General features: G+C 41.4%; 1 protein-coding gene across 2 annotated transcripts in view; it reads left to right on the forward strand.

Moving 5' to 3' along the window:
- Positions 1-6,139: 6,139 nt before the first annotated feature.
- The window catches only part of hhip (hedgehog interacting protein), a 31,047-nt gene continuing 24,001 nt past the window's right edge, over positions 6,140-13,185 (forward strand). Inside the window, exons 1-2 of one of the 2 annotated variants that reach the window (XM_063884765.1) lie at positions 6,140-6,887; positions 10,721-10,913. In XM_063884765.1, the coding sequence (XP_063740835.1) occupies positions 6,618-6,887; positions 10,721-10,913 (463 nt within the window). In that variant the 5' untranslated portion in view covers positions 6,140-6,617. Of the gene's footprint in view, positions 6,888-7,510; positions 7,567-10,720; positions 10,914-13,185 lie in introns of those variants that run through there. The other variant, XM_063884766.1, reaches the window with a different exon arrangement.

Below are 13,185 nucleotides of genomic sequence, written 5' to 3' on the forward strand. Positions count from 1 at the left end.
ATGAGAACCTTAAGGCCATGAAGAGGTAAAACACATCTGACTAACACACCGTCGTGCATGACCAATTCAGAGACTTTGTAGCCATTAAAGTGTTAGGTGAAACATAAAGAGTAATAGCAGGGGCAAGGTGGAAATGCACCTGGACATAAATAATAATTGATGTCACACTGAGTTTAGAGCAAGTGGAGCTAACAAAAGCAGTAGCAAATCTGGCACATTACAATTTTCAAGCTGTTGAATCAAAGCTCCCGCTAAATACCTTCCATGGCAAGCATGAAGCAAAAACACAAAGGAAACCACAGTTTGAATTACATTTAGGGAGGCAATATGAAAATGTATACTGTAATAACTGGAGAGTGTTTTCTAGCAGACCTACCTTGGGCTAACTGAAAGGGATAAGAACAAAAACATCCTGACAGGAGAGGCTGGCACATTATAAAATGACTCATGCTTAGTAACCAGATCCCAGACAAAGGGGAAGTTTTTACTTTGGCTTTTTGATATTAAAGAACAAGGGCAAGGCATAGAAATATTGCTCTGAAATGAGACCTCAAAACAATTCCCTGGGACCATAAAACCCAGTGGGTTCCCATACAGTGACCTTTGTATGGTGGGATGAAAGGAAAAATCTCCAAACTGATTCCACACCACACCTAAGTGCCTTCTTAGAAGCGCCTGCTCCATTCGCCTCTTTTCCTTCTGTTGTAAAACGATCCCAATGCAAAGAGTCTGTGTAAACCAGTATTTCACAATTGACCACAGACCCTGGGAAAACCATATAATGTCCAGTATTGAGAAAACTCCTACAGCACTGCACTATCATACCAATCATCCCTCTAAACTCAAACTGAGGACCACCATGAGAGCTAGTTTTTGCAAATAATGAAAGTAAAATACTTTCCATTTGCTTAATCTAAATAAGGGTGGGATTGATTCATCTGGTGGGTGTGCGTGCTTGCCTTTTTGTTTGAGTGATAAAAGTTCAATATACAGTAAGTGGCAGTAAAGCAATAGTGCAGGCCAGTCTCCTCCGATAAAATGTTAAAGTTTACAATGAGAATTGATGCCTTTGGAGAAATTGAAATGTGTTTTATTAATTGCAGAAATGGCTTGGAAAGGGAGTGAAACTATTTGGATTCAAAACAGTCAAAACTAATCTCTCAAGAGAAAAAATGGTGTTAGAATGTGATATTATGTGATACCACCTGTACTACTTACCGGTCTCATTTAGAAGGATAAAAAGAATGCAGCTCTCACTCAATGTTCTTCTTCAGCTAAATATTTTCACTCTTCAGTTGATAGTCTGCTATTGACATTGGTGGGCCGTCATTTATCAACCGTTTTAGACAGTTCTTTAAAAAAAAAACATGTGGCAGGTGCAAACACACACACACACACACACACACACACACACACACACACACACACACACACACACACACACACACACACACACACACACACACACACACACACACTCCTGGCTTGTTCTTGTACGTTGAGATGAGAGGTGCACTCAATAGCTCGGGCCTACCTGATGGAGAGCCTGAGAGGCCAAGCAGGAACAGATGGGCTGAGGACGGCGGGGGACTGGGAATGAAGGAGTAAAGGGAGGGAAAGACGGGAGAGAGCATCGACAGTCGGGGACCACCATCATTGCTGCCCACACCAGACTTCACTTACCACCATTCGCCCGCCCGCCCCCATCCCATCCCACCAAATTCATTTGCAGCTCAGTGATTCTAGACTGTAATGAATCTGCAATTTGCACACATATGCAGGGTGCCTGACATGGTACTACTCTAAGATCTTTTAACCCCCGATGGAAACATTTACTAACAAGTGGCCACAAAGAGTCATCAATCTGCACATTAACCTCTTTCTTGCCTTTGGGGGATTCTGCTATTCTCTATTAGAGGGTTCAGAGAGGACCAAAGAAACTGAAACAGGGAGGAAATGGAAACAGTCCCTTTCAAAGCAGACTACAGAGGAAATTAGCCAACTACTAACAGGACCAAGCTATGGTCATTTCAATCCTTGCCTTCCCTTTGCTTTAAGATTAGGAAAGACATGATCAAAGCCAAGTGAGAGATTTGAGACCCTTGAGAGGTGGAATGAGCCTTTCTAAGCTCCCTGTGTTGGACTCGCTACACATCTGGAAATGAATCAAGTGACAGATCAGTTTCCTGTGCGGACTACTGCAAGCCGATGCTGCTGTATTCACCTCCCTGGAGCTATGTCATTGTTTTTGTGTGTATTTGTATGCATCAGGCATTGAGTACACCGTAAACAGTGACGGGACACTTTGTCTTCTCGACTTGTGCAACCCGGTATGTGTCTCGTGCCACCGCGCCAGGGAGCCTTGGGTGGCTTCAGTTACTCATGCCATGTATATACTTTAGCCAAACAAGGCCTAAGGACACTCCAGGGTGGTACAGAGGAAGGAGGGGCGAGGAAGCTAAAGGCGAGGTAGTGTGGTCCAATGGTTGAAGGCTGTGATTTAGAGGCTGTTGATACCGGGCAGACAGCCCAGGCTCAGTCACTGACTCACTGGAGATGACGCTGCATAAGTCACTACACTTAAAATGTCCTCATGTGTTTAGAAATGTTCAAGTGGAAATCAGGCGCGTTCACACAGCTGGAAATCGCTACTGGATCACATTTTCTTGTCTCTCTCTCGCTTTTCCCTGAAGCTTTCATAAACAGATGGCCGGGGCTCATTAAGCTGTTGTCAGGACTATTAATGACATTGTGAACACTTTCCGAGTTCTGTATGCCTTAGGGCTAGCTATTGCCAAAGCTGGGCCATTAAAGAAGGTGTGAGAATAACACAATGCTGCTGTGTGCTGCAAGGTGAGGGATGGAAGCCGTGAAAGAAACGTACACACATGGTGGAATAGCTGTAAGCAGGGGGCTCAAGTTAATGATTTCATGTTCTTGGTGGAGCTTAGAAAAATGGTGTGCTAGAAGAATCCTAATACTTGGACCCTGCGATAACACATTGCATGCATACTGTGTGCATTCTTTGTGCTCCGATTCTATGGTAGATGGGCTACACTGCAGTCACACCTGACATTAGTACTGCTTCCAGAAAATAACCTCTGTACGTTTGCCGAAGTTTATCCAACCCAAACAAGTGATACATCCACAAAATGTAAACATCAGGCTATGCCTAACGTTCTGATATTCTGATATATGTATAATGTTTTCAATGTTTACAATATTAGAAACATGTAGCCTGCTAACATTTGCTAATTTAAGTGATTGCAATTCAAACACAGAGTTATATAAATGTGTTAAAGGGATTTTAGGCAAAGCCACAAATAGGATCCTCATGGTAGTGCAGATCATTTCTGGGGATCAAAGTCATAAAGATTCATCATCTGAGGACAATGAATGTATGTAACAATGTATTATATCGAATCTGTCCTTATATTATTAAGAAGATATTTCAGGTGATGGACCAACAGACAAAAAAAACTACATTGGAATCTAAAGGAAGCTAATCATTTGAAAATTGAATGTTCACAGAAAGATGTTGAATTTCAGATTCTTCATATTTAAAAGCATAGCACATGACTGTAAAATAGACTAAATCCTGTATTCACAGCAATTTGGAATACCTTTTCTTGTAAGGTTCAGTTGAATAATGGCTAAAAATCCTTTCTTTCAATTTTGCTGAACACACAACTAAGAAAACTCAGAGACAACTTTAGTTGGACTTCTGAACTGTGAGGTGTAAGTTTGTGGTTTTGCCTTCTTCGCATGGAAAAACTGAAAAAGCACAATTGGAGCTCTGTCATCAGTGCTGTTTTTCAATGCTCATGATTACGATGTTAAGTTGGGAAGCAAACAATGCAGAAACTGAACAGAGCGAGAGAACAGAAGAAACTTTCAACATCTCCTCAGTCTGGAAAACAGAGAAGGCGGCAATGAGAGCTTGCAGAGCTCCGGACTCATGTTGTTGATCCTTATGTGGTCACACGCAAACCTAACCATCTTCCTCTGGGATATCCTCTCAGAGGGTCAGACGCTGAGTGAACGAGAATTCCCCCACTGACCCTGCAGAAATAAAAGGACCAAGCAGGTGGTATCTTTTCAGGGAATTATTATTTCAATATTTCATTTATTGTACCAATATTGAATTACTAGCAAGATCCTGATGAACTAAAGTAATACAAAAATCCACATCTGAAATGGAATGCAACAAATGTTATACACTTGTTTTGAATAATATGGAGGCCAAGTATTGTGAGAGAAGACACTTTATAAGATTGTTTGCCTAATTCTTTGTGTGTATGCATGTGTGTGTGTGTGTGTGTGTGTGTGTGTGTGTGTGTGTGTGTGTGTGTGTGTGTGTGTGTGTGTGTGTGTGTGTGTGTGTGTGTGTGTGTGTCTGCTCTGTCAGCTTAAAGCTGCGGTCTGTCGAACTGTGATTCTCTCTAATGGCCTATCTCTCCCAGCAGATGTACTCTTCTCCGCTCCACAGCTGCATCCCACATGTTTTCACACTGTTCGACAATGCAGTTTTATTCTTTCTTTCTGCTCGGAGCTCTAGATTTGGTGGTGATGGTGGTAGTGGTGGTGGCAGATTCCTTCTCTGCATATGGTCTTTACATCCATACATACTGCAGTAGCACTTTGGCTATACTTGGTCCTGAAATATCTCGAGTTGGGTAACATAAAGAATGTAGAGGGTGGGGGGTCAGATCTGGCAGGGTCTGCTAAGGCTTCATAGCACACACAGTCATTTCCATAATTGCCCACAATCAAACCAACCCCTCCTGGATTCCTCCCGCTCCAGATTCCTGTAGATAAGCTGAGCTGGGGCTCTGGTGAGTGCCGGAGACCCCCAAGTAAGAACAGGTGCCGCTAATGTAACTGATTTCAGATTCCCGGTGTAGCCAACAAAAGGGGGGGGGCTATTGTTTCTCCAGTAATTGCCATGGTTGGACATTCCATTTTGGGACACAATCGTGTGACATTTCCAAAGACGGAAATAAAATAGCATTTGTATCACATTTGGTCTGGAATAATCAGGAGGAAAATGAAGATGCCTCAAAGTATGTGTAACTGTGGGACAAATAAAATTGCTGCGTATCAAGACATAGTGATTCATTCACATTGTAGCTTATTTTCCACTGCCTAACACATGTAATTGTTCATTCTTTGGCTACCAGATGTAACCTTGTATACCATATTTAAAAACAAATTCTAACATCCATGATACAGTTTGTGGTGCACCATAACATTCTCAATGTTCATATTGTCAACACCTTGCAGAAAACTCAATGCCTTTGTCATAAGTTTAGTTACTTGAGAACCAAAAAAACAACAACTATGGATTATTTTCACATATTTAATAGATTAAGCTCATGGCCATAAACTAACTCCATATGGATAGCAGTGAAAGATGTATTCAGATTCCTGTAAATCCTGCAGTAGTTATATTGTAAATAATACAACCTGTAAAGGTTTTATTGCATTAATTTTAACTGATGCATTAACTTATAATTTTGTAGACTATGGAGTCAAGGGTAGTTCATTTAAGTTATTATACACAGTGGTCATATTTAATCGACTACGCATGTAATGTATGTCAAATCTGATTCTGCTTTAGCTTTCTGTTGGCTGGAATAGTACCTAAGAATGTGACATACAGCGATACTAATACAGCGTGAATAACTATACTTAGTTTTTTTTTTTAACAATATCAAATATATTTTCATGATCTATCCATCTATTTTTCTATCTGTGTATCCATCTATCTCTCTTTACATTGAGTAATCTGGAAGTTAGAAATGTAATTGGTCATTTTCCACTCCAACATTGCCAGTAGCCTACTAATCAAAACACAAATGGTTATTGTATTGTTACGTTTACATTATATATGCATTGCTTTGGTAGACTTGCGTAATAATTATCTTCTCTTTTGAGTCTATTGAGCCCAACAGTGCACCTCCCATTGCCTCCACTCACCGTCTTCTGATCCACCAGGTAACTGTTTACCTCGACGTGGACGCGACTCTGTGGCCACATGCGCGCCCCCGCGAAGTCATACGTCACCGCGCTCGCTCCTCTTCTCGCGCGCTGGTTAAAAAGAAGGAGGAAAGAGCACGGGAAAACATGTGAGCGGTCTGAGGACTTTAGTGAGAGACAACTTTTATGTCTTCTGTGTTTTTTTGACCCCGTGCATGCACAATCCGCCTTGCTGTGCTTTAAAGGAATTACGTCTAAAGGAACGTCACGGCTCTTTTGCAGTTCACGTTGTTTTTGGGGGGTTTTACTTTTTGTGATCATCAGGATAAATTGTTATTGTTTTGTTTTTATTTTTATTTCTTAATTTCTGACTTGTACTTTACAAGCAGAGGCAACAATAATGTACTGGTAAACATTTTATTGCAGTTCAGGCAAATTCAGGCACCTGCTCTGAGCATATTAGTAATTTTCTTGTAGGAATCTACTGCATTGAGAAATACAGCCCAAAACGAAAAATATATAGTACATTGTAGGTTAATACCACTCTTTTATTTCAAAGGGAGGGGGGGGGCAGAAGTTGTGTTTTTGTTTTATTTTTTATATTTTATATTTTATTCATTTTATGATTTTTTAAAACTATGAAGCATTTGCAATTTGTCCTGGTCCTGGCCATCGCGGTCAACGTGTGGGAATGTGGAGACGCAAAATTCGGCGAGAGGGGAGAAATAAGCCCCAGGAGGAGAAGATGTTACGACGGGAGCTTGCCCAAGCGGCTGAAGAAAAGGGAGCGAAAAGTGTTGCTTGACGGCAGCAGCAGCGGAGAAGTTTGCCACAGGTTGTACCCCCGTGTGTCCTGCTGTCCCACCAGGAGAGCCGCCTATCAGATCCTGCACCGCAGGGATGCCAGGGTAGGTTATAATATCCCACTACAATGCATGCATTTTCTTTAAATTGAGACACTGGGCTTTTACGGCTTAAACGCCTCAGGAGATGCATTTACAGCTCTTGTGTATTGTCATTCTGCCTCTTGTTACCGACAGCTGAATATGGGGATGGTCAGGGGAATTTGCCCTTGGCTATACTGCCTCTGAGATGAAACAGTCCCTTTTTAACATTCCTAAAGGGATATAAGTGTGCTGTATGTTACTCAATTGCCAACATTAGAATAGACTTCCTTTCTTTTAAATGTTACCAATAAGTTCGCCGTAATAGTGGAAGGTTTCTGTTTTCAGTCTCTTAGTATCGCCATAAATCCCCTTAAATATTTTAATAATATATCTCTTCAAATCAATTTAATGTACTCGTATAGTGTCCGTCTATCTTTTCTTTCAAAAGTGTACCTGCTCCTCTTGCTCACCTAATCTGAGAATAAATATATTTCCAGGTTTTGATGATACATTTTCATTTGTTTTGGTGTCACGCTTTACACATTCCACATCAACAAATTGAACGCACCATAATTCAGCTGTCCAATGCGCTTTGGCGTTACCATGGTAATCACTCACCGATTTACGTTACTTCACGCCACACTCAACTGTCAGGAGAAAGCCGAGCTAGCTAAACTGTTGAAACTGTTTACCCTGAAAGGTAGGAACCCGGTTGTAACTTTTTATTAGCCGTCGACCTTTTTCTGCGCAGCTGGGAGGTGATAGCGCACTCTGCTTTCTTGTCGTGTGTTTGACAGCTTGTTCTCAGCATTTTTCCGGTGCAGGAATATGTTTGTCTAACGTATTTAACGTTGAGGGAAAACCCCGCAACATTCACCGCGCATTTACGTTAAACTCTTTAGCGTCGACCGAAGTGATACAAGAAGTGTAAAAAATGTCATGAAACCAAGGCTTTTTAACTATATGGTCAGTTTCCGTGGAGGGAACGGCAGGACTGTAGCCTATGTGCCAAACTTGTATCGGATTCCGTTGTTTCCTTACCGGGCCATTCTCATGTAAACCACTCCTCATCATTCAGTGGCTGGGTGGTATCTTACTTTGTGTTGCGACAAAAAGCCATATTGCATCATTTAATTTGCTCAAGTCATGCAAATAAGAGGGGGGGACTGAATAGGACGAACTCGACTTCTCCTCCTCCCCACTACACTGCCCACACACGGAGCCCTTTCTGATTATGGCAAAAGAATAACAACAACACCATTGTGTTTGTTAGTTCCACTAATGGGAGAAGCTGGAGAACATAACTCTCCCCCAGTCATCAGCCCTGTCCAAGTGTTAATGCATTTGAGAGGGTGTGTGTGTCCTTCACTATATCCCCCTGCCAACCAACTTACACCTATTCCCTCAGGAAGTGTTTTGTTAAAGCTTAGCGTTTTCTACATCAGTGCTCTCCCTCTCTGTCTCTCTGACAATGTGAGGTTTCCAGAGAATCCCTGATTTATTGCATTAAAAGACAAGCGAGATTTTCCCCAAGTGTGGCATTGTATATTAATATGTTTGTTCCGGCAATTTCATTGGCAAAAGCCATTATGCAGATGCTATCCTAGAAAGAAGTAATCCTGTAACAGCTGTTCTCCCACATGAAGCTTGGTCTGATGCCAACTTTAGAAAATGTAAACATCTGAAAGAGCCTGGAAATATGTTATTGGAAATGTTATTTTCTTTCATTTATATTGCTCCATCTTAGTTTGATTATGGCTGTGTTTCTTGACCTGCTTTTTAGCATGTCCTCAACAAAAGTGCAACAGTTGAGCCTCATTTTCTCCCTGCTTTTGAGGAACATACTCACTGAGATTCAGCAAAAGACAACAAACAAAGGTCCACTTGTTCTGGTTTGGATGATGGCAACATTGGAGCCCATCCCAGCAACATATGGACACAGGGCATGGCTGAGAGCACACAAATGCTACTCTCCATGGACCTCGTGCCAGCCCATGGCACACCGAATCAATGGGCAATTTAGAGCAGGAGGGCAGGCATGCCCACGACAACGCACGGCATGGATTTGTAGAACCCAGATACAAGGGAACACCCCACACATACAGGGTCATAGCCAGCCTGGAGCTCCCTTTTTTGAGGAAAAGTCAACAATTAGATAAACTATAGAACAAAAGAAGTGGGATTCAGAACTGACCGTCTGACTCTGAACCCTTAAACAGGCCAGACTTTCATTTCCCCCTTCAATTTGTCCGTTATACTCCCTGTTGTGATGAGAGATTTTCTGTATGTTAGTACATTTTTCAGGTAGACCCTCAAGGTTTTGCCAGATGTTCTGCCACCTGTTGTGTAAACACAGCTCTGAATAACTTCTAAACTGAAAATCTTTTCCCAGGTGCAGTTTGTTCTGCAGTCAGAGCGAGGTGTAAGGCATCCATATGTTGGCCTTGGGTCCACTGGTCTAATTGACTTCGACAGACTGCTAATTTGTTGATACCAGAGTGGGAATGATGTGCCTGTCTATCTCTAAATTGGTGTTTACACATGGACCTCACACAGAGCAAAGCACTACCAGCCTGCCTGCCTGGCTGCCCAAGCAGCGCTGCTCTTGACCTAAAACAGATTACATTGTGTTTTATTACAGCTAATTTGTTATGTAAATAATCCTGCTAATTTCTTTTGGATTAACTCTTTGTGTACTTTTGCGGAATGATCCTGAGTCAGGCTTTGAGGCTCTTATTTGGGTTGATTCATTTTGTGCCCCGAGATCTGTCAGACATGGGAATTGTAATTTGACTTTAGCTGTTTATGAACTTGGGTAAGCAGGCAGTGAATGAGATGATTTCTTCGTTTATTTCTCCAAACAGACAGGGTGTTCCAACCTCAATGTTTAACAAATTGGAATGAAAGGATAGAGCATTGGATATCACAGAAAATGTTGTTAGGAGAGGATAGAAATGTCAAAACATAAGTGTGTTAAAGATTTGTAATCTCCAATTGCAAGGCTTTGTTGTAATTCAGTTTGACTGCATAAGATTGCAAAAACTCTCCGAAATGTTTCAGTGGAAATAGACTATACCACCACTTCCAGTGAAGATTTGGAGCGTTTTTGCAGTGTGAATGGTGTGAATCTTCATGCAGATCGCAGAAGAGATTCTGCAGACTTTCACACTGTGCAAGTGACCGCCTGTTTCTTTGCTACTTCATCAGATGATGCTACAAAAAAATAAAGTACCAACCGTAAGCGCATGTCAAATCTGCAGATCATGTAGAACATAAACAGATATAGTAATGATATAGAATGTGGAATAATGAATTATTACATCTTGTGGAACTTTACACCTTGTTGAAAGCAAGTTTATCTGATTTTGTAGACATATGGGTGAGAGTGCTTGTCAAAATACAGTGTTTAAAAGGTGTTGTATAAGGGTTAGGGATCATTGACTCTATGTGAGATAACTGGGATGAGGTTGGCTAGTTTAGGACTGAATTGTGAGGGCTGGAAAAAGTGCTGCAAAGTCTCTGTGTTATATTGAAGGAACAATACAAACATTTAATCAAAATGTTTAATTGTACACATTACATGGGCTGATATAAAGGCTACACATGGAAAAAATTAGATGACATTTTTTAAGGGCTGACATTTGCCTTTTTCTTTAAGGTATTTTGGACTGACTCCCAATAGTTAGGAACCGTAACATTTTTTATTGTAGTGCTCAAAAATCTCCTATTGTGTCAAAGTTATTAGGGATTTATGATAACAAAGGTTTGAAAATGAAGCGTAAAATCTAGAGAAATACAACTTAAGCCCATCTTTTTAATCAGGCATTGCTCCTTTTTTTGCGTGTGGTCTCCAGATTTTCTCCACCAACAACACCGAGTGTGGACTTCTCCTGGAGGAGATCAAGTGTGCTCGCTGCTCCCCCAATGCCCAGGTGTTGTTCCACTCCTTGGACATGGATAAGATGCCACACAGGGAGCCAGACCTGCCGCGGCTCTGCCAGGACTTCTGCCGAGAGTTCTACTACACCTGCAGGGGGCACATACCAGGTAAATTATACAGATAATGATGACCATGAATGTGACTTCAATTATAGCTCCTGTGTGGTTACCTGGTGATAACACGAGCAAACATGTACACATAATAAAGTAAGTAAAGAAAGCATACGTGAGGATTCCATACATTAACTGACAACTCTGATTTTGATGAATTGAAATTACCAGTAGAGATTTCTCATTGAGACGGAGCCTGCATATGTCGAACTGGCAGATTTTTGGACTTGTGCAAAAAGTGGTGCGTCAGTAGTCTGGTCTATGAATATTTATTTATCCAGCTCTTACCTCATCTGACCTCACCTCCATTTGTTGCTGAGCTTGTCTCACCGTTTGCTGCCTCGCTCCTTGCTTTAACAGTTGCACTTTAATACGTCAGTAAAAATGTACTCACCACACACTGCCTACATAGACACAACACCAGTTTGCTGATTACTCTGCAGTCTGATGTAGCACTTGCTCCAGCAAACAGCAGAGCGTTGTTTTAGCCTTTGTTATGACACATTATTTAGTGTAGCTGTATTTATGGAACCAGGTGCAGAAAGTTTTGTTCTCTTGTCTCGTTCTGTTTGTTCGGATCATGCAAGTTTATTTTAATCAGCATAAATTTGCAAACATTGACTTTTTTTCGAAGATCTTGAGTGTAGTAACATACACAGATTTGAAGCATTTCCTGACACGTGAATGGAAAATATTAGATTTGCGAAGGTGGGTGTGAAAACATGCACGCAAGGCATCCTGTTCACTAGACCTAACTGCTGGGGATGGACCTGTATTCGGGATGCATCAGCACCCTAGCTGTGTTCTAGACATGACTTCCTCAGACATAAAATTGTCACTTAAAAGCTTGTAGCTCATGCTCTGCCAACACCATGTTTTCGCTAAAGTTGTAAATTCACATGAAACTAAACAAAGTTGGGGTGTTGCTTTGCTTGCCCCCATTATCTCTGATCCTCAGCTCTACTATGAGATGGCAGAATTCATAGTATAGAAAACATTGATGCAAAGGTTTTCTTGTGGATGTGGTTCTGCTAAATGATAGGAGCCCCTCTGCCCTTTGAAAGCTTTTGGTCTTCTATATTTCCTTTGAAGGGATGCAAGATCACAGGTACCTGTGCCTTCATGGCATACCTAACATGATCAAACACTTTCCGATCTCCTCAGCCAAGTCTTCTTCCAATCTCTGACGCCACAAACTGATTAGATCTACTCAGATTTGCAAACAGAGAACAGTTTCAAACACACTTGTCTGCAACCCACCCACATGGTACGCTACAGCTCAAGTCAAATATCAAACGCATACATTCCATGTGAGTCCATCCTCGTCTGCATCTAATGGCCTGCTCGCGTATCTTGCACAGCACTTGAACTACACTTAAAGTAGGCGAGTGGGACTCTAAAGTGCGTAGAAAGAGGGAAGAAGAAGAACAAGAAAAGAAGAGGAGGAAGGAGACTTGTCTGGAGTTACGTTACTTGCTTCTGAGCTGACAGACATATGGGCTCAGAGAGTCAAACCAAGAAAAGCTCCAGAGAAGAATCTGGAGAAGAATCCCCCCCCCTGCTCAGCCCTCCACAGATCAGCATATGTGGTGACGAATGACACATTTATTTTTCTACAAAGGTTGTGTGTATGTAAAACTGCTGAAGTGCATCAAGATGTCAAGTACTTTGGGTGGGCCACCCAGGTTGCCTTGGAAGATAACCAGATGGAAGTATAACTTTAGCGCTCTGGAGCCGGGAATATGGACACAGTTCTCTCTCTCTTTCTCTCTCGCTCTTTGCATGGTATTCCTTTTTCTCTTTTACATGTTTTTATTTTACTACTTTTACTCGATAAGTACAATAAAGCTGGAACACACATAAATATAATCAACATTAGAAAATGCAAACCTTACTAAAAACAACAAGCTTGACAACATTGTTATATGATTGCAAAAATGTCAGTAATTCAGTTGGGACTGTTAAATATTTAATACATTTAAAATATAAAAAAGAAAACATAAGCTCTGAATCTTACCATGCAAAGCAGCAACCCTAGATATTACCAAAAACGTGAACAGTCAAATGTTTTTAACTTTTGCTAATTCAAAATGTCTGGCCTAAGGTATTAAAATGAAACAGTAGCCTTTACTGCATCCATAACTGTCGTCCTGCTCCCATGAAACTTTCTACCAGCCCTTGATTAGGGCATGTACTTAGCCCCCATTTCTCCATAAAGACATTTACTGCCTTCACTCTCACTTCTGCCCAGAGGCCTCCTACCTTCCCC

The sequence above is a fragment of the Eleginops maclovinus genome, chromosome 5 (assembly GCF_036324505.1).
Source record: "Eleginops maclovinus isolate JMC-PN-2008 ecotype Puerto Natales chromosome 5, JC_Emac_rtc_rv5, whole genome shotgun sequence".
Lineage (NCBI taxonomy): Eukaryota > Metazoa > Chordata > Actinopteri > Perciformes > Eleginopidae > Eleginops > Eleginops maclovinus.